Below are 20,755 nucleotides of genomic sequence, written 5' to 3'. Positions count from 1 at the left end.
TCCAAATAAATGCATTCGGTTTCACCCTCAGGGAGGAAAAACAAAAAGAACACAGAAACTCTCTTCCATTCCCACAGCTCACTTAATAAACTGCTGATATTATATTCTGTTTACACCTTCAGAACTAAGCACTCTTAAATGATACTTTAGATTTTACCTTCAGGCTCCATCTCAGTGTAATCAGATACAACAGCAACTGTTGTCATATAGCTTTATAAAACATTATAGCACTTCACTGAAGGGGACGAGGGATTTGACTCACCGTGGAGTAGACAGAAGATGTGTTGGACACCAGAGACAGAGAGGAGCCATGTACTGAGAGGAAGGGAAAAAAGAAAGAAAGAGAAAGAAATGAAGTGAAGTGAAGCAATCCAGGTCAAAAGCCTGATAACATTCAGCGGTTTGTGACTCACGGTACATTTAATAAGTCTTAGCAAGCTTAAGGAGAAGCTAGCGCACGCTAATGAGCGCAGAAATACATCATCGCTTAGTCAGATGCCAAAGAATGCATTCAGCTTTTCATTCCCGATTTTAGTGATCTACAGGCAAGCTGTTAACCATGCACTGTTCAGCTTGACTTAAAGCAGTAGAGTGTCTTTGCTATCATAACAACGGGAAAAGTATTTCTTGCGCAGCTCAAAACGTGCAAAAGGCATGTACTCATTCTCTTAATTAATCATCAGTGTGTTTTTGGCTTAACATGAAATAAACCAATCAGCATGTTACTTGACATTAATTGACTTTAATTGCCAGGTGCACTCTGACTTTTGCAGATTTCTAATTGTACACGATTGTAAATATGTCTGAGACAGCAGTGTTTAAAACCCCCTAGAGATCAGCAGTTCTAGAAACACTCAAACCATCCAGCAGACCAAAATAACTTCCTTACATTACTTAACAGAACAACAATACTATATAATTTATATATTTAACTGTATACATACACACATTGGCCTTCACTTTCAATAGATCGTAAAATTTAAAAAGTTAATTCCAAGTATTTTAGGGCATTTCTGTCCGTCTATTCACTAAAATTATTCCTAAAGTATATAGGAGCAGTTACAGGATTAAAAAAAATCAAAAAAGTACAAATTAAAAGTTTGGAAATTCAGTGTTTCATCATATTAACGTTTTTCTGTACTGTATATTAATACTAAAGACATCTAAACTATGAAAAAAAAAACATATGGAATTACTTAGTAAACGAAAAAAGTGTTAAACAAACTACATTATGTTTTATATTTTAGATTCTTTAAAGTAGCATCTCTTGCTTAGATGACACATTTTTGCACACCTTGGCTGGATTTTCTCAGTCAGCTTTATGAGGTAGAGTCACCTGGAATTCAGGCTTTCAGTTAACAGCTGTGCTGAACTCATCAAGAGTTAATTACTTGAATTTCTTGTCTCTTAATGTGTTTGAGAGCATCAGTTGTAAAGTTGTGAAGAGGTAGAGTTACAGGTATACAGTGAATAGCTCTATTTGAGTAATTTTCGAATCCAGATTATGCCAAGAACTACTCAACCAAATAAAGAAAAAAATACGAATTTTGAAAGTGACCTCAAGTGCAGTCGCAAAGAGTATCAAAAACGTTATGATGAAACTGGCTCTCATCAGGTCTGCCCCAGAAAAGGAAGACAAAGAGTTCCCTCTGTTGTACAGGATAAGTTCATCAGGGTTACCAGCCTCAGAAACCGCAAGTTAACAGCACCCTAGATAAGAGCATCTAAATGCTTCACAGAGTATTTTGGTTTGTTTAACACTTTTAAGGTACTACATGATTCTTTATGTGTTTCTTCATAGTCTGGATGACTTCAGTATTAATTTACAATGTACATACACTATGTATTTAGTGTATTTATATGTGTATAATATCACAGATTAACAAACAGATAAGGGCAGTTTAGTTTTTATTAAAAATGAAGGAAGGATCAGACTCAGCCTGTGTGGAGGAACATAGTTTAACATAGTTTGTTAAGTGAACTTAACATAGTGAACTCTGTATTTGTCTAGAGGCAGTGTTTAGTTACTGTCCTAAAAACAAACACAGGAGGGTCAGTCTGCTGTCTGTTTTTTGAGCTCAGACGTTTCAAAACCAAAAAAAAAGAAAAACAAAGAGAAAAGAACAGCCTGTGAAATCTAATCAGCTAATCTACTCAGGTTTAATATTTTAATATTCAGTATAATTTCAGGTTACATGAACACAAGTCTGAGTACCCTTCGGCACACAGGCATCAGCAAGCCCCAACACACCTCCAACAAAACCTTCTAAACCTCGAATCAGCAAACGCACCCTTCAGCCATCAACACACTGCTGCACTTCTACAGCTCATACAGCTCATTAATTACACCCAGACAGAGAGACAGAGAGAGAGAGAGAGAGAGAGAGAAAGAGAAAGATAGAGAGACCTTTTATTTTTAGTAATAGTATTATTGTGGCTTTAAAGTTATTGTTCTTTGCTGTATTGTTCTTTGTTGTTGTAATATTTTGATTACCGTTTTTTTTTAAGGTGCACTATCAATAAACGTCTATTTTCTGGTCTATTTTCATACATAAGGCGCAAAAAAATGAAAACTCTTTCTTTTATTAATAAGCTTCGATTTCCAGATTTCCACTAAGGCTGGGTGCAGCAGCATTAGCCTTAGCATTAGCGCCTAAATGCTAGCCGCAGTTAGCGCCAGTAAATGCTGCCCGACAGGGCTACACTGAGGAACCCTGAGTGTTCCAGTAAGCCAGGGCGATAGTAGCTTGTTTTAACAGCGCAGGCTACAGTCCGATATACCTGCCTCTGAACGGCAAAAGAGCTAGCTCTGCAGTTATCAGCTAATGCTAATGCTGCTCAAGCAGAGCTAGCCGGGGTTAGAAACAGGCAACAGGCCAATAATACTCACCTCTGAACAGCGAAAGAGCTAGTGCTTAGCACGCTAATGCTAATATTGCTCTAGCCTTGGTGCTGGCAAAAAATTGGTTTTAATGCTCCTTAATACCTGACTGGTAAAATCCATACCTAAGACGCACTGAATTATAAGGGGCAATGATTTGGGATGTTTGGGAAAATGAAAGGATTTTATATGCACTTTATAGTGCAAAAAAATGCAGGTATTGAGTAATACTTTACAATAAGGGTACATTAATTAACAGTACTTTTGAATGTCTTTATTAATTTATTAATTGACACTAACACATATTAATACATTATTAATAATTACACATTTTTTTACCAATTTCTCAATTCATTATTATGTACAGCATTCTTAAGCACTAAATTTAGTAATGTTTAATAATGTCTAAATGTCTTATAATGTTTATAATTGGTTAAAACATTACTTAACTATTTTAATAATGTTTATTACTGTCTTAAGTACTGTTATTTGTGACCCTTATTGTAAAAAATTACCCAACATTGTTTTTACCGGTACTTGTCAACCACTGAATTTTGAACCTTGATTAAACAAGGGTTAATAGTTAAAGGGACAAGCAAAAAAACAATGTTAAAAGTACATAAAAAGATATAAAAAGTAGGACCTCCATACTTCAACACATGACTGTTTTTACTTGCTTGGTAATGTTTCAACCCCTTGATAGAAGCCACTGGAATCAGATCTTTAATGTTTTTAACTTCACCTGTCAGTGGTTTTAATTTTATGGCTGTTTAATGTTAACTCTCCAGTCAAAGGACAAGGGAAATCAATTCTGCAGCATTTCTATTGGTTAGAAATAAAAGGTAAAACTAGACAACGTGTGAATGTGTAAATTTGTGAATGAACACTGAGGGTCTAACCTTCCTCCAGCACCTCTCGGAACGACCCGGAGCTGCTCATGGTGCGGCTCTTCTCCTCCAGAGACACTGAGGAGTTGCGCAGACGTGGGTCACTGAGTGGGTCGAGCATCCCATCCTGATTGGCCAGGCTGGTGGGGGTGCGAAGGTTTATCTGTGGTGCTGTGCCAGGACTGCCTGAAGGGGGGGAAGAGTGAGATCAGTGAGGTCAAAGTGTACTTCAGGATCTGAAGGTCTGAAGGTGTGGTGATACAAGCAGTTGGGGGACATCTACTGGTCCAAATTATGTGTGTGTGTGTGTGTGTGTTTGTGTGTGTGTGCGTGTGTGTGTGTGTATTTGTGTATACCTATCGTGGTGAAGTTGAAGCGTGGAGCGGAGGGTGAGCTGAGTGTGGATGCAGGAGAAAAGGGGGCGGAGTCCTGAAGTCCAGCAGCAGAGTGTGAGCGTAGCCAATCACGTGCCTCCTCATTGCCCCTTCCTTGTGGTACTTGGCCATACCTGTTAAAAAGGCAACAAACTGCATAAGACCATTCAAATACAAATCTATATACTTCTCTTTCTCACACTCACACACACACACACACACACTCACACACACACAAACACACACTCAAACAGGCACCACAAAAACATAAGTAAACATCAGTGAACTGACAACGAGGACACGATTGACCCAACAGAGCATTACACAACTCACACAGCGTGCACAAGCATGTCAGCATTACAGCATCTGTCAATGCAGCTTTATCGATTTAACTCACTCCACAACTACGCAATCACTGCAGCACACACTCCATCATCAACAACACATTTCTAAATGCTGGAACAAACTCTAACAATGAATTGTTGTATTCTGGACCCTGTTAACTGGACCCTGTTAATTGTGTGTTTTATTGTTTTATTTCACACCTGTTTTGAGGTGTTCTCTTGAAAATGTCGAGCTGATAAGGTTGAAATTAATCAGGATGTGTTTGAATTGGAGTTCAAGCGAAGCCTGAAAGTTTGTGCCAGATGGATGGATGGAAGGAATATTCCACTTTGGAAGTTGTTGAGGCATTTAGCATTCCACAGACCATAATGTCACATGAGCAAAGATGTATAGTTTCTGTACTTGAGTACTAAAATAATTAAGTCTGTACTAGGGCTCAACGATTAATCGTTCTTTAAATTGAAATCGAGATTTGAATAGACAATTTTTTTTTTCTATCACAGGAGCTGTGATTTGAATTAGCCAACAGCCTGCAAGTGTGTTTGTAGTCCATAGAGTGCTGGGGATTGTAGTCTTTGGGCTTATAGTCACTTGCTATATGCTAAGCGGGAATGACAAGAGGCGCAGAATAAGCCATGGCCGGCGTAACAATGTCTTATTATGTATGTCTTATCATTTAGTTCTGTCCAATAATAAATAAATGCTGTGACACTTTGATAAATGTATTTTGAAGAGAAATAAATATATATATATATATATATATATATATATATATATATATATATATATACTGCATTTAATCTGAAAACCCTGGCAATAACCCTTATGTGGAAAGAAGCTTATAATTATATTTGATGGATATGTTAACCACTAATATTGGTTTAGGGTATAATGGATTAAAAACAATCACAATTCAAATCGCAATCGCAATATTTTGCTTTGCTTTTCTAAGTTTTCTGAACTTTATTGTTAGAAGTACTGTGATCATTTAAAAATATAATAAAAGTGCTTTAAACTCTCAAATCATGGAAATAGTCCTTCCTTCTGCAGTTCCACCAAAGTTACATAGTGCAGTAGTAGTGTTTTGGCCTGAAGTGGGAAGGATAGAGATCTCTTATATCTGCATATTACCATCAGTGTGCCTTCAGTATGATGCTAAAATTACTAAAGAAATTTGCTTTTAAAGAAAGTTAAAAGACATGGTCAGATGTTAGGTCTTATAGGGTTAATGGCTGATACACAGTGCACAAACATTGGTACGGGACATAAAACACAACCAACACAAGTAAGATTCACAGCACCACGGCAGCCTGACTGCACACAAACACCTTTACCTGTCCTGTCTCCGCGGCAGGGTGTTGCGGCTGAATTTGGGGCTCAGAGCAGGGGAGGAAACAGGGCTAAAGAGGGGGTTGGGGTATATGTGGGGGGTGAGGAGGGGGGGGTGGTTGTAGGGGCAGACACAACATGGGGAAAAGGATGTTAGATAAGCAAAAAAAAAAAAAACCAGAAGAAGGGAGATAAAGAGAAAACAGGACAGGAAGAGAGATTGTGAATGATTGTGAAATACAAGCTGTGCTTTAATCTCACCAACACCTGAAAGAATCAGTGAAAGAATTAGTGTTCACACACTAATTTGACAGAGCGTGTTGTTCTGGTGGATGTCGCCGTAAGTGAAGACCAAACAAGGGCAGATTAAAGAGGCTCACACAGAAAGATAAAAAGAGAAATGATGATAGGGGTCCATTTCATGATTTATGAGGGGCTAATTAAAGTGTGCAACACTCAAATCCACCAGAAAATTACAGAATGCTTTCAGGTCATGGAAACATATTAAATAAAAAAAAATCCCCATCCTTCCCTAAATAAACCCCAGTATTTACAGTTCCCACCCAGTAAATCAGTCCTTTATTAAATGAAATCAGGTGCTGCTGGTAGAACTAAACAGACCTATATATGAACCAATACAATGGCTAAAGGCATCCCAGAAACATCTGGAGACAAACTCTGTTACACACCTACTGCTCAGATAAAGGGTGTTTTGAATGCCTAAAGCATTCCTTAGATTCCTAGGATTCTTTACATTAGCTACAGTGCTTAAAAAGAGTATTCACCCCTTGTTGGATGTTTTCTTTGTTTACTCATTATAAATGGAATCAAGGCCAAAATAAACGAATAAGGAAAACGAATATGTTAAAAGATAAACATTTCAGCTTCTATTTCCAAGTATTCACATCTGGATCTGAAATATACAGGGATTGGACAATTAAAACTGAAACAACTGGTTTTAGACCACAATCATTTATTGTGGTGAAACAGGAGAGTTGAGGTGCACATTGAATTCTGCCGTGATTTGATCAGACGTGGTTTTAAGTTTTTTGGATTCAAATTGGGGTTAGCATCCGAACATCCCTTTCAGACAGCTTCCTCTTACAGCGTCCACAGTTAATCCTGTTGGATGTGTTTGGTCCTTCTTGGTGGTATGCACCAACAATTTGTCCTCTTTTGGTATGTCACCCATAATGTTATAGTGTGCATTGCAATATTTTGAGCAAAACTGTGCTCTTACCCTGCTAATTAAACCTTCACACTCTGCTCTTACTGGTGCAATGTGCAATTAATGAAGATTGACCACCAGGCTGCTCCAATTTAGCCATGAAAACTCCCACACTAAAATGACAGGTGTTTCAGTTTCATTGTCCAACCCCTGTAGTTCAGAATATAGCCAAATTTCAAATTCATATTTTTCTGTCAATATTTACATCTATATTGAAGAAATATTTACGTAGATTGTCCTGAAAATAAAAACATCCGGCCTGTGTGAATGTCTAATATAATATACGTTTTAACTTTATATAGGTACGTCAACTATTAAAATGTCTTTAAAATGGTTTTAACATAGTCATTAGTTGCAGCCTTATTAAAAACACTATCAACACTCCATCCCTACCTCAAAATCTGCAGGAATAGCCACAAGATGGAGTATTCAGGGCACCATTAGGAACTCATCAAATCCATGCTGAGACATCTGGCATGTTGCATCACACTACTTCTGTATATTGCCCATATCAGTCAACATTCTTACTTATTTATATTTCCTGGTAACCTTTATGTTCATTTCAAATAGCACCACATTTTTTTACACTTCCTTCTGTATGGAACATATTTTGTGTGATAATGCTTTTTTTTCTTTTCTATTTTTTCCCATTTTCTCCCCAATTTACACGGCCAATTACCCAACCCACTCATTAGGACTCCCCCTATCACTAGTGATGCCCCAACACACCAGGAGGGTGAAGACTAGCACATGCCTCCTCCGATACATGTGAAGCCAGCCGCCACTTCTTTTCGAGCAGCTGATGATGCAGCGTTACTGAGCAGCCAGTGCACTTGGAGGAAAGCGCGGCTGCTCGGCTCCGGTACATCAGCTCACAGACGCTCTGTGCTGCAGACATCACCGTAGGGGATGATGTGGGGAGAGAGCGCCATCTACCCACCCGGAGGAAGCAGGGCCAATTTTGCTCCCTCTGAGCGCAAAGCTGATGGCAAAGGTGGGGTTCGAACCTGCAACCTCCCGCTTATAGTGGCAGCATTTAGACCTCTGGACCACTCGTCGCCCTGTAATTATGCTTTTGATACAAACATATAAAGCTTGGTTGACTTCTTTAATAGCTAGAGGCTCACCTCTCTGAAAGGCCTGTTCGGATGCTGCCTGCTCGGCTGAGGCAGGAAGACAGTGATTCATCCTTGCTCATGGATACGTCTATGGAGTCTGTGCTGGTGCAGCAGGAGCTGTCTCTTCCTCCCCAGGCTGAGAAGGCTGATCCTGGGTTAGAAGTCAGAGAGGATAGGGACTGGTCCAGGGTTTCACCACACAGGGAAATATTGTTGGGAGCTGTTGCAGTAGAGCCACCCTGCTTGCTGGGAGCAGCGTGAGGGTTGGAGATGATGGTGGAATTCTTCATGTTCTCAGACGTGGTCACAGGAGCCTGCTTGGTGCCGGGTTTACCCCCAAATATTCTGTTTGAAAGAGGCAGAGCAGAACGAGTGAGAAAAAGGTAGTAAAAGGTGTCAAAACAGTTTAACACCTTAAACAATTACTGAAAATACTGCATTGTTGTTCTATCCAATAGACTGGAATGAGTTTGGGGGAGAAAAGGGTGATGTTGGAAAAAAGATACTAGTCTTTAAAAATACTTCTGTAGAAGTTGAAGCATCAACTCAAGATGTTTCCTCTTTAAGTAAGTGTGAAAGTACTGGTTTCAAAACTACTTAAAGTAAAAAGTAAAAGTAATTTAACTAAAAGTGTAAAACTACTGGTTTCAAAACTACTTAAAGTAAAAAGTAAAAGTAATGTAAAGAAAAAAAAAATATGCCATTAAGAACAAAAGCTTAGGCCACGCCACAGGAGCGGGATTGCACTATGCTCCCTGTTTCAGCTGCATACAGTAGATGCCCATTGAAAATGAATGAATTTTAATACAATGTAAATATAATAGAGTTCTCTTGAGTTTCTGCATAAAAATCATATTCAAACTAAGCTACATACATCTGCTATGTTCTTGCTGGAGTGTGACTACATGTGCAGATGCAATGGATTAAGTAAACACCAATATTGTGTCGGAATGGTATACGTTTATATATCTCATTAAACCACAATCAAATTCACAATGTAAATGATGATAAATTCGTTAAAGGAGAAGAGGTGTGCCCAAACTTTTGACTGGTAATGTATTTTGGTTAGATTCACTGTAAACCACATAAAAAGCCAAGTAAATGACAGTTAAACCAGTTAGTTACCAACCAGACTGTCAACTCAGGTGTGATGTCATTCCCAGCTCCTACATCTGACTTCTGAGATAGACAGAATGCAGCTTGTAAACACACAGTGCTTGTGTTCATTTCCTCTTTTAAAGCTTTAAAACCAGATTCAACAATCTGAACCTATAGGAGAATTTTTCTTTTTTTCTTTTTAATATATTGCACTGATGATTTTGACTTAAAATCTCAAACACAGGGTTTATACACCTTTTGCAAGGTAAAATTCAAGCACTTTCAAGGCCCATTTTCAAGTTTTTCCAGCACCTTTCAGCTGTGGTAAATTAATGATAACAGTGATATCTCAAAACTGCTATTCAGGCATAATCAATATATCGCAAAACTATTCTCCACACTTCTCAGCGACTATGCTACTGATAAAAAAAAAATACTTCTAAGTAAGTAAATAGCAGGAATTATTGATGTATTGGTGTCAGATTCACACAATTTAAATACCAATGTTTTAAAACACATGTTTACCCTATATTGCCTTTACTCTATCCTGATACAGTGATTTAGACTATATATTGATATCATATCGACACTTCTACTGCATGCAGCATGTTCTAATAATTTTGTATTTTTACAGTAAAACACACACTAGGGTAGCACGGTTTGACAGGGTTTGACAACTCGATAGAACACCCGTTCCTTGTAAACCAACTCCTCTTGGATTACGAAAAAGAACCAGAATTTTAATTTAAGCAAACTTTAGTCATTTATTGTAAAGTAAATGCAGTTATAATTTCAAGCATTTTCAAGCACTTTCTACAAAATTCCAGCACTTTCCAGGCCTGGAAAACAGAACGTTAAAATTCAAGCATTTTCCAGGATTTCAAGCACCTGTACGAACCCTGAACTACTTAACCTCCTAGAAAAAAGCACTATATAACTGGGGTTAAAGGGAATACACACTTCCCCAGTATCTGCCTGGCTCTGTATATGGAGGTCACCTGCGACAGCACACAAGCTCATTCATCACACAGTAAACCCCAAGAAAAGAACACCAAGGTTTGGAGATAAGATGAGAGGTGCTGGCCTTTTCTCACTACTTCACGAGTCGCCTGGCCGATAACATCAGTCTATCGCTAGTCTGCTTCAGTGCCAACATGTGCAGTAATCAGTCAAAGCTTCAAGCAAACACAGGACCCCCACTCTCTATCCCCCCGCCTCTATCTCGGCCCCTCCACACAGACCAAACACATGTGCCAAAAGTTCTAAAGCACTGAGGGCAGCTTCTGAGTGGCTTTGTTAAGTCAAGCTTCTTGTCATGAAGCCCACATGTCCTTGACCTGGCTTTTGTGTTCTGGTCAAATTTGACAGGTTATCTCTAAAGACTGTGGTTTATTTAATCTCATTATCACAAGCTTTCTTAACTTTGTCCACCACACCTGGTATCTGAACAAACTAAAATGTAAAAAAAAAAAAAAAAATAAAATTTTTGGAATTTTTAGAATAATAATTATAGAAAATGTATTGTACATTCTCGCTATCCACTGGGGTTCCCCAGAGCTCGGTATTGGGACCCCTTCTCTTTTCCATATACTCCACCTCTCTCAACCAGGTAATCTGCTCACATTTCTTTTTCTACCATTGCTTAGCTCATGACACTCATCTCTATTAGTCTATCTGTATCTGACCCTTCAATCTAGCACGGATATCGCAGTGCCTCTCAAAAACAGCTCTGGAAAAAAAATAAGAGACCACTTAATGATGATGTTTTGCCTTCATTTTACCAAAATCGATCACAGCCATCAAACCAAGCTGAACTGCTTCAAATTTTGCACCAGGAGTGGCATAAAGTTATCCAAAAGCAGTGTGTAAGACTGGTGGAGGAGAACATGATGCCAAGATGCATGAAAACTGTTATTAAAAACCAGGGTTATTCCACGAAATATTGATTTCTGAACTCTTAAAACTTTATGAATATGAACTTGTGAATATGAACTCATTTTCTGTAAATAAATGCTCTAAATGACAATATTTTTATTTGGAATTTGGGAGAAATGTTGTCCAAAGTTTATAGAATAAAACAACAATGTCCATTTTACTCAAACATATACCTATAAATAGCAAAATCAGAGAAACTAATTCAGAAACTGAAGTGATCTCTTAAATTTGTCCAGAGCTGTACATCCACATGGATGAAGAACAACCGTCATCAACTGAATCTATCTAAGACTGAACTTCTGGTTCTTCCAGCTAAACAATCTATTCAACACAACTTCACCACAATCATTGACTCGCTCTCACTCTCCCCGACAAAGACTGCTAGGAACTTGTTTGTTATGATTGATGACTAGCTACCCATTACACACCATGCTGCTCAGGTCTTGCTACTTTGCACTTTACCACATCAGACAAATTTGACCGTTTCTAACGCAACAGGCCACCCAACTCCTGGTACAAGCTGTGGTTATCTCACACCTTGACTACTGCAATGCAATGCAATGCTAACAGGCCTCCCAGCACCATGCCTGGACTTCAACCAGCCAAAATGGGCATATCACCTCCACTGGATACCTGTTGCTGCTCGTATCAAATTCAAGGCCCTTACGATTGCCTACAAGGTAATGATGGAAGAGGCTTTCTCCTACATGCACTCGCTCCTAAAGGCTTATGTCACCCCCCTGACCGCTGTACTCTTCCAGGGAACATTGCCTAGCTTTGCCAAACATTCAAACAAAGCAAACCAGACTGTTCTCCTAACTAGTTCCCCAATGGTGGAACAAACTACCTACTGCTCACTGATCAGGAGTGTCCCTCATTACCTTTAAGAAACCCGTAAAGACTGAGCTCTTCAAGAAAGTCCTGTTGGAAAATGAAATCTGCATCTCCATAAAAGTCGTCAGCAGAGGGATGCATGAAGTGCTGTAAGATTTTCCGGGAAAACACCAGCAGATGACAAATCTGCTGACAACTTTTATGGAGATGCGGATTTCATTTTCCAGCAGGATTTGGCACACTGCCCACACTGCCAAACATACCAATTGGTCTTTTAAAATATTCTTATATACTATTATATTGGCTGTAAACCATAATTATCAACAATAAAATAAATAAACACTTAAGATAGATCACTCTGTGTGTAATACATCTATATAGTATATGTATATGAGTTTCACATTTTGAACTGAATTACTGAAATAAAGTTACTTTTCAACGATATTCACGTTTATGTATACGTCAACAAGGTTTACAGGCTATACATAGAATATGATGATCTATATTGATTTGTGATTTTTTGACTGCCACCATAAACCATGCAATGAACACAACAGGAGGGTTTAATTTGGTAGTCATGATCTAGAATGTTCTCACAGCCTCAAACTGTTAATCAGTTCCATTAACGCACAGTGTAAATCCAGCTTTGTCTGGTGTTAATGAATCTGTTTAGTCTTCCATCTGCTTCCATCTGTAAAAGGCTGGTTGTGTGAGAGTGAAGCACTGGGAATCAACTTCCACCCATCTGTGATCTCAGACCCCTTTCAAGTCTTTGGACCAGAGCAACTGATCTGACATCAAACCACTCAGCAAGAAATGTGGTTCCTCCTCAACGCACTCCAACGCCTCAGCAGAATGCTGCAGAACTTGTGGCGTGATTCACGTAACTGCCAACTGCTTTATGCTTTTTAACTGATCCATTCTGGAAAGATCTGCTTCATCAGGATCAGCTGAAACATCTAACGCCAACTGGTGAATGGTTTTAATCAGGAGTCTTAAAGAGCAACAGCAAAGCAGTTGATTGTTCAGCTGTTTTCATAAGCTCTAAAGCTTTTGTAAACTCACTGACCGAGGACGCAGCTGAATCGGGTGTGAATTAGAAAGAAGTATGTTGAACTTTGTGGTGCATTGACACTCTATAATAACTAAAATACTAGTCAAGTTTGGACACACCTCTACTCTTTCTTTTTTTCTATTCTATTTTTCTATTCCTCTATTCTATTTTTCACACTGTAACTTAATATTAATATTATAGACATTAAAGCTATAAAGGAATACAATTATTTTAAATAATATGTCTCATACTTTAGTAGCACATTTAGCTTTGAGGACAGATCTGCGTAATTCCATATATTTGTCCCTTAATTGTGTTCATGTTTTCATATGAATTTATAATGTGGAAAATAAATAAAAATAAAGAAATACTGTGAATGAGAATGTGTGTCCAAACTTTTGACTGCTGCTCTATTCATTTCTAATATCAACCCATGTTTCGCCCAATCTGGAAGGCCCTATTCATATGAACGCCCCATCATAAGCAATGCCCTCAACACTAGGAGTTAGGGCTGCATGATATATTGTTTAAGCATCGTCATCTCGAGAAGTAGATACACAGCGCTGTCTCTGTGTCTGTGTAAATGACAGGCTGCTGCTGCCTGTGCGAGAAGCGCGAGAGGGAGGGGGAGCGCGAGAGGGGGGTCGCAAGAGTAAACACGAGGTGACCGCATGGGCTCAATTCACATGGTTGGGCACGTGCTTGTAAACACACATGTGGAAAGCTGTGCACCTCAATGCAGCACAGTTCTGCAGTGCAGATATTTCCAGTTACAGCTGAATTCACACTTTTAATCCCAGAAAAAAACTTTCTTATTTTCCTTATAAAAAGCCATTTCAATGTCTATATAAAATGCAGATTATTGGTGTTTTGCTATTTTCCTCGGGCTTTGAGTGCTCAGCGCTGACTGAGCTCTTGATCGGTCCAGACGCGAGACAAAATTTTAAGTAACTTAATACAGGAAGATGATACATCCAGTATCTATCATCTGGGTTTACACATAAGGGCTATTGCCTATACAAGCTTTGCTGTGGCTGTTTATGATCTGATCAGCAACATTTAACCCAAGCATGATGATTCAACACCTCATACCTGAGTTGCTATGGTTGTTTATGATCCAATCAGCAACGATTAACCAAACCTGAAGGCCTGACACCTAACAGCTAGGTTGCTGTGGCCGTTTATGATCGGATCAATAACGTTTGACACAAACACAAAATATTGTACATAATCTTCCTATCACAAACTATCTCTAATTATCCACTACGCCCAAAAGTTAATCAGGCCCACAACACTTCCGGTTGAAATTTAAGATCTGTATGATCTGTTGCCTGCTTCTTTTAAAGTAATACTTTAAGATTTATACTCCTGTTTGGGTAGTATGTTCTACTGTGGTGCTAATAATTTCATTACATCCCACATAAATCCTAATTCCAGTCTATTCTCAGGTCTATACAGGGGTGTCAATCTATGAATTACTCCTTTATTTCTGAGCATCTATTTTGAGATTGATTTGTTCCAGTTTTTGCACACATTTGCTTTAAAAAGTATAAAAAGCATAAAAAAGTCTCACCTGCGCAAGGTGGGTGAAGACATATCCGGGTACTTCCCTCCTGTCTGTCTACCAGACTGGCCCTGTCCAGGCACACCCAACTGACTGCTGCCACTGGCTTTATTATGTCCCAGCCCTGATGCCAGACTCTCCGCATCTGAGAGCACCCCCTTCTCCCGATCTGTCTGGTTGGAGATGCCCGATGGGGACCGAACCGAGCCGCGGCTCTTTGGGTTGGGCAGGGTGGAGGTACCTTTACTGATAAGACTGGCGTCCATTCCAGCTGCTGCTGGTCTGCTACTGGTATGGCGGGCAGTGCCCAAACTGCTGTTGGTCCGGCTAGGCCTGGGGAGACTCCTGTACTGGAGGGTGGTCCGAGCACTGGGAGGAAGGTATCCGTCGTCCACGCTGTTCTGACGTCCCATTAAACGAATTCCAGTGAAGCCAGAGGACTTGGGAAGTTTTCCCAAAGTAGCAGAGCCAGAAGTGATCACAGCACCACTGGCAGTTATTGTGGCAGTACCACTGGAGGTTTTCTTAAAACCAAAAGTATTAGTGGGAGCACGGGCACTGGAGCCGGAGCTGGAGGGCAGCTTCCTGCCTTCATCAGTAGGTATCTGTCGTTCAGAGGGGGATCGCGGGAGGCCATTGGGTCTCGGTGAGAAGCTCCCTCTCTCCGACACTTTGGCGTCGTCTGTTTTGCCTGCAGGGAGATAAACGTCAAGAGACATCAGCCGTCAAATGAGATACCCACCGTTTCCACAGTCCTGAGTGCAGCAGCACCAGCACAGTCAGGACATGCCCTAACCCACAGGCCTCACACTTCACTGACACCCACAAATGTACTGTACACAAGCATACAGACCGCCACACGTTGGACAATGTAGAGCACAGCATCTGATCTGATGAGTATCTCTGCCAACAACAACTTGCAAACAGAGCAAAAACAGATACTTAACAGTAGATGCGATGCTAGCTGATGTCCCACAAACATCCAGTCTAAGCCTTGTGTAGTTTATATAGTTCAGTCAGTGGTTACTCCACACTATTACCTATTCAGATCATTACTAATGCTTCAAACATCCTGCTTTAGCAAGTGCAATCCTTTTAAATGTTGTCTAAATTTCTAATATTGCAAATTTTTCCGTTATTATAGCAATTTTATAAGCAATATTGGCACATTTCTAAGTTAATTTTACAGGTTTTAAATGACCTTATTAACTGAAAGTGTCTTATTGTACTTTTTGTGTCAAAAAATACAGCTTGAAACAAGCAAAAATATATTTACAATAGATTTAGATAGATAATAAACAGATTAAATTACAATTACAAGAAGTAAAAATAAGTTAGTAATAAGTGATAGATTTATACATTTAACTTGATTAACTAACATTATTGATGTATTTGAAAATGTGATTCAGATCTGATTTCAAATGTGTGCGTTCACACAGATCTGTGTCTCAATAAGTCCAGATCAGTTTAGTAATGTGATGTAATTTAACCAAATAACAACATCTTATGAAATCTTGGAGATCATGACTGCTATTTGCATGCATACCGTTGCCGTGAGTCTTCAATGAGCTGCAGTTCGTAGGCGTTGGAGCCTTCGTCCGCGGACAAGTGACGCCCACCTGAGCACTCATGCCCCGCCTCCAGGAGCCCGTGTGAGATATGGATGAGCTTTTGTGGCCAGTCATGGCACACTCTGCTTGCTCACTGAAATTAGTAGGACTGCACCACTTGGTGTCCATTTTCATGCCAGGCTCCGAGCAGCCGTCTGGTCGCCTGAGATCTTCGGTGCTCCAGACAGTGCTTCGTTCCACGATTGACCGCTTCTCTGCGTCCGTCTGGACCTGGAGGATGAAACATGAGTAAGAAATATAATTACAAACATAATTAGTTATAGATTGTGTTTTTATTATTAATCCTCTTTTTTAAAAAGCACACTTAACCTTCAGCAGCAGAATTCATCTTACAGCTAAAATTAAAAAAGCTAAATTTTCAACAATCAGTAACCAGGAGAAATTATATGAGTCTATTCATGAGTCTATGAGTCTGTAGCTTCTTGTTATGAGTTATTTGATTTATATGCTCTTATTTAATGGTTCTTTAGTAATATTTGTATCTTGAAATTGTATATTGTATATCTGTCTTAAATGTATAGTATGCTATTGTCTGCTCCCTCTTCCCTACCCCTTCCCTTGTTGTTAAACATTTGTAAAACAAACAAAAAGTTTATCACAGAAAAAAGAAGCGGCAGCCAATTGTGCACAGCGTACTCTCAACCGGAAACAGGACAGAGCGCCAATTCATATCTGGGCAACCAATTCCAAGGCAATTTAGAGTAACCAGTTAACATGATCTCCAAGTTTTTAGACTGTGAGAAGGAACTAAAGACACTTAAGGTCATCCACAAAGACACAGCGAGAACATGGAAACTTCACCCAGACAGGGACTTGAACCCATACTAAACACACCAGAAATAAACACAGAAACACTTGCAATGAATAGGTCCATATGAAGCAACTGAGCAAAATTGGAGTATCTAAATGTCTAATCATTTTATACTAATATACGTACTTATGTCCTGATGTGTTTTGGAGAACCTGTGGTCCTTTCTTTCTGTGATTCCATTAGCAGTACGTTGCCACTGCTCCTGACTCCCAGTTGCTGACTGGGTCAGATATTAAACGTGTTAAATATTTTCTGGGCGTCTGCGACCCGTCGGAGATCAGTCGGCAATGGCTCGGTGAGTGTTGTTCAGTAATTCACACTACGTAATAATGTGAGCACAGAGTGATCCCCGATTTCTTTTTCCCCCGAAGAGTCTTTGCTGGCGATAAACGAAAAACTGTCGGTAACTGAAAAACTGGACTAAAATCGCATAGTGTGAACGCATAGTGAGTTCTCCAAAACTCAGTAGAAAAACATCTCGCCCAAACAGCCAAGAGGACAAAGGTTGAAATCTCTACAGGCCAGAGGTAAGCACCTGATTCATTGCATCAGCATATATTAGATATGATTCATAGACCATGGTAGACATGGTAGTCTCCTCGCAAACGGCCTATAGTGTTTCCATTCGGATATTAGAACCGAAGGCTCATTTGTGACCCATATATAGCAACAAGACTAACTGCCACTGCAGATTGAGATGATACGAAGCAAAACTGGAGCTCCCGAACTCCTTAAATGGCTCCGCAAATAAACAGAACTGCTATATTCAAGCACTTCTCCAGGTCTAGCCAAGATTACATCACCCCAGCTTCAGAGCAGGCCATTGTTCAACTGCTACTGAAAATACTCATAAAACATTGTTGCCAGGGAAGGAATTTTAATGGCCTCCAGTTGTTATCAGGCCAAATCTGAAACACTGTTATCTCAAGACTCGTATAATAAATTCAAACTCTGCTTCAGTGGGAGGAACGAGGGAATGCGAGGGGCTGAAAGAGAAAAAGAAAGAGAGAAAGAGTAGAAGGGAGGAGGAGAGTGATAGAGAGGGGCTAGGCGAGTGGAAGTGAGATATGACAGATAGTTGGAAAGTGCTTCAGGTATTTTGGCTCGTGATTTTATTCGAATGTTTGAGTTTTAAATCATTTTCTGGCACAGAGAGCAACATCTGGACCCTTGGTGTTGTCAGGTATATCAAAACAAATGAAACATGGAGGCGTCTGCCTCTTTTCTGTTTTATGAGAGGAGAGGCTATGAATTATTAGCACTTTAGCATCTGGGTTATATGCTAACAGATGGCTGCATGCTAACGAAAAAAGGGGAGGGGCAGAGGTTTATCGTAGTCAAACACTACGAGAGAGAGAGACAGATACGTATGTAGACCAGTTGCTGAAGATAATACTGCTGTTCTTTGTGTCATATTCGGGTCAAGTGATTACGAGTCAGGCACGTGTCGCTAACTGGTGCGCTTAACATGCAGGCTTGCCACTGTTTAACTACAAAACTAGGCCACAATACAGTAGCAATACAGAAGCAGTTCCAGCGAAGTTGCAGGTGTGCAGAATTCACTATTTATGATTTCACAGCCATAATATGACCCATGATTAGGAAGATTTCTGTAACCACATATGCATACTATATCTACAATACCAGTCAAATTTTGGATACACCTTCTCATTCGATGTTTAACTTTATTTCTTTACTAAATTTATTTGCTACAATAATGTAGATTAATGTTAAAGACAACAATACAATTAAGGGACACATATGGAATCACATAGTAAACTGTAAAAAAAAGTGTTTGTCCTCCACAAAATCTCAAAAATCACAAAAATGATTAGGAATGAGCTGGAGCTTCAACTATTGTTCAGCACCTCCAGAAACTCCTTCAAGATGCTGAGAAAACTATTTCAGGTGACTCTCCCTCATGAAGACACTGAGATTACAATACCAAGAGTGTGTAGATCTGTCCTCAAAGCATCAAAATGTGGTACCGGTATATAAAACCTATTCTGGTTTGATTAACACTTTTTGATTACAAAACAATGGCATGTGTTCCTGTATAGCTTTAATATAGTCTTTAATATTAAATGTACAATGTAAAAAATTATTAAAAGGAAAGAAAACACATTGAATGATAAGAGGTGTGTCCAAACCTTTGACTAGTACTGTATATGATGTGTCTGTTTACTTCTGTGATCTGAATAAATCACATGTTTTTGTGATTCATGTGATTACAGTTTATTTGATTTGAGTTTATGATGAGGCAGGAGATCATAAGTTTAAATCCCATCAAAGCCACATCCCCCATGGTCTCCCACGAGTCAGAGAATGAGAAATCCCCCCCCCCACCCTCACAGTTCTAATCTATAGATGGGATTAAACATTAAACAATCTGAGTGGGAGGAGCTGTAGATGTTACATAATGATCCAATATTAAATGACTTTCAGCTGTAGCTGAAGTCATTTACTAAATGTACTGTATCACTTTATATATTTGCATTTGGTCTAAAACTAAACTAAACTGTTCTCTCTACTGTTCTCTCCAAATTTGGACGGATGGGGTCAGAAATGCTACAGCACTCTTGAAGCAAAAGAGGTAAACATTTGCTTTCAAGGTTTATTATTCAGTTATTTATATTAATGCAGAAACTACTGTGGATTATTTGGAAACATTTGTTTGTTAACTATAAAATAACATAGTTGATGAAGTACATAGAAAATATGTATGACATGAGGGCAGTGCTTAAAGGAGAAATCCGGTGTGAAATTGACTCGGGGTGTAGTAAAACATTATAACGAGTACAAACTAGGGGTGGGCTCTAAAAAAATATCACGATATTTCAGGGTATTTTTGCGATAACGATATATTTGCCGATATAGGAAAACTAAAATTATTAATTCATTTCAGGAATATAGTATAATAGTATAACAGTATAATCATAATGTGGCAAAATAAATAATATAGCATAAAATAATATAATGCAGCAAAAAATATTGCAGAATATTTAGTGCATGCATATAAACTGCAAACTAAAACAATTATACAATAAATACACCTAAAGCTTCACAGTAAATAATAGACTACTTTTAAGACAGAACAGCCCTATTATCACGATATGGATTTTTTGATATCATGATATTTCTGTGTCAGGATATATTGTATACGATATAATATTGCCCACCCCTAGTACAAACTTTTGTCAAATATCCCACCTCCATTCTCTCCCAGCATTTTGAAATACAGCGCTTTTAGATGATGCTCCCAACAGGCTTACAATGCTAGCAATTGGGGCATAGTGTTGCCCATGCAAAGAAATCACTATTTTTACACCTTTAACAAGCTCAAAGTAGCTCCGCACTTCATGGGTAGAATTCTGAGGGCCCTGAAAACTAAGAAAAAAATTGAAACCAAGGAACTGAGAACTTAAAAGTTGGGTAATTTTTGAAAAAAAAAAAAAAATGTACCTGTTGTTGAAAATATCTCTACAATATTCATGCATTTCCACTGAAACTAATATTGCAATCTGTTCCGCTCTCGTACATATTTGTTTCTGTTTCTTAGTCGACTTATCGTGACTTCATTTCAAGATGGCGATGTCTAGAGGACTACATGAAAGTACTGTGCATATAAAACAGTGTTCTGTGCACTTTTAAAGTTCTCAGAATTCT

The 20,755-nt window shown here is 39.0% G+C and overlaps 1 protein-coding gene across 4 annotated transcripts in view; it reads right to left on the bottom strand.

Annotated features, from left to right (window-relative positions):
- nav2b (neuron navigator 2b) overlaps positions 1-20,755 on the bottom strand; it is a 135,225-nt gene that overhangs the window by 28,780 nt on the left and 85,690 nt on the right. For 3 of the 4 annotated variants that reach the window (XM_049483992.1, XM_022683836.2, XM_049483994.1), the window contains 7 exons: positions 16,194-16,488; positions 14,657-15,338; positions 8,172-8,507; positions 5,822-5,887; positions 4,125-4,276; positions 3,781-3,954; positions 263-315 (listed from right to left, as the gene is read on the bottom strand). In XM_049483992.1, coding sequence (XP_049339949.1) covers positions 263-315; positions 3,781-3,954; positions 4,125-4,276; positions 5,822-5,887; positions 8,172-8,507; positions 14,657-15,338; positions 16,194-16,488 — 1,758 coding nt within the window. The remainder of the gene's footprint in view (positions 1-262; positions 316-3,780; positions 3,955-4,124; positions 4,277-5,821; positions 5,888-8,171; positions 8,508-14,656; positions 15,339-16,193; positions 16,489-20,755) is intronic. The other variant, XM_049483993.1, reaches the window with a different exon arrangement.

The sequence above is a fragment of the Astyanax mexicanus genome, chromosome 10 (genome assembly GCF_023375975.1).
Source record: "Astyanax mexicanus isolate ESR-SI-001 chromosome 10, AstMex3_surface, whole genome shotgun sequence".
Taxonomy (NCBI): domain Eukaryota; kingdom Metazoa; phylum Chordata; class Actinopteri; order Characiformes; family Acestrorhamphidae; genus Astyanax; species Astyanax mexicanus.
This window is presented reverse-complemented; position numbering and strand designations above follow the sequence as displayed.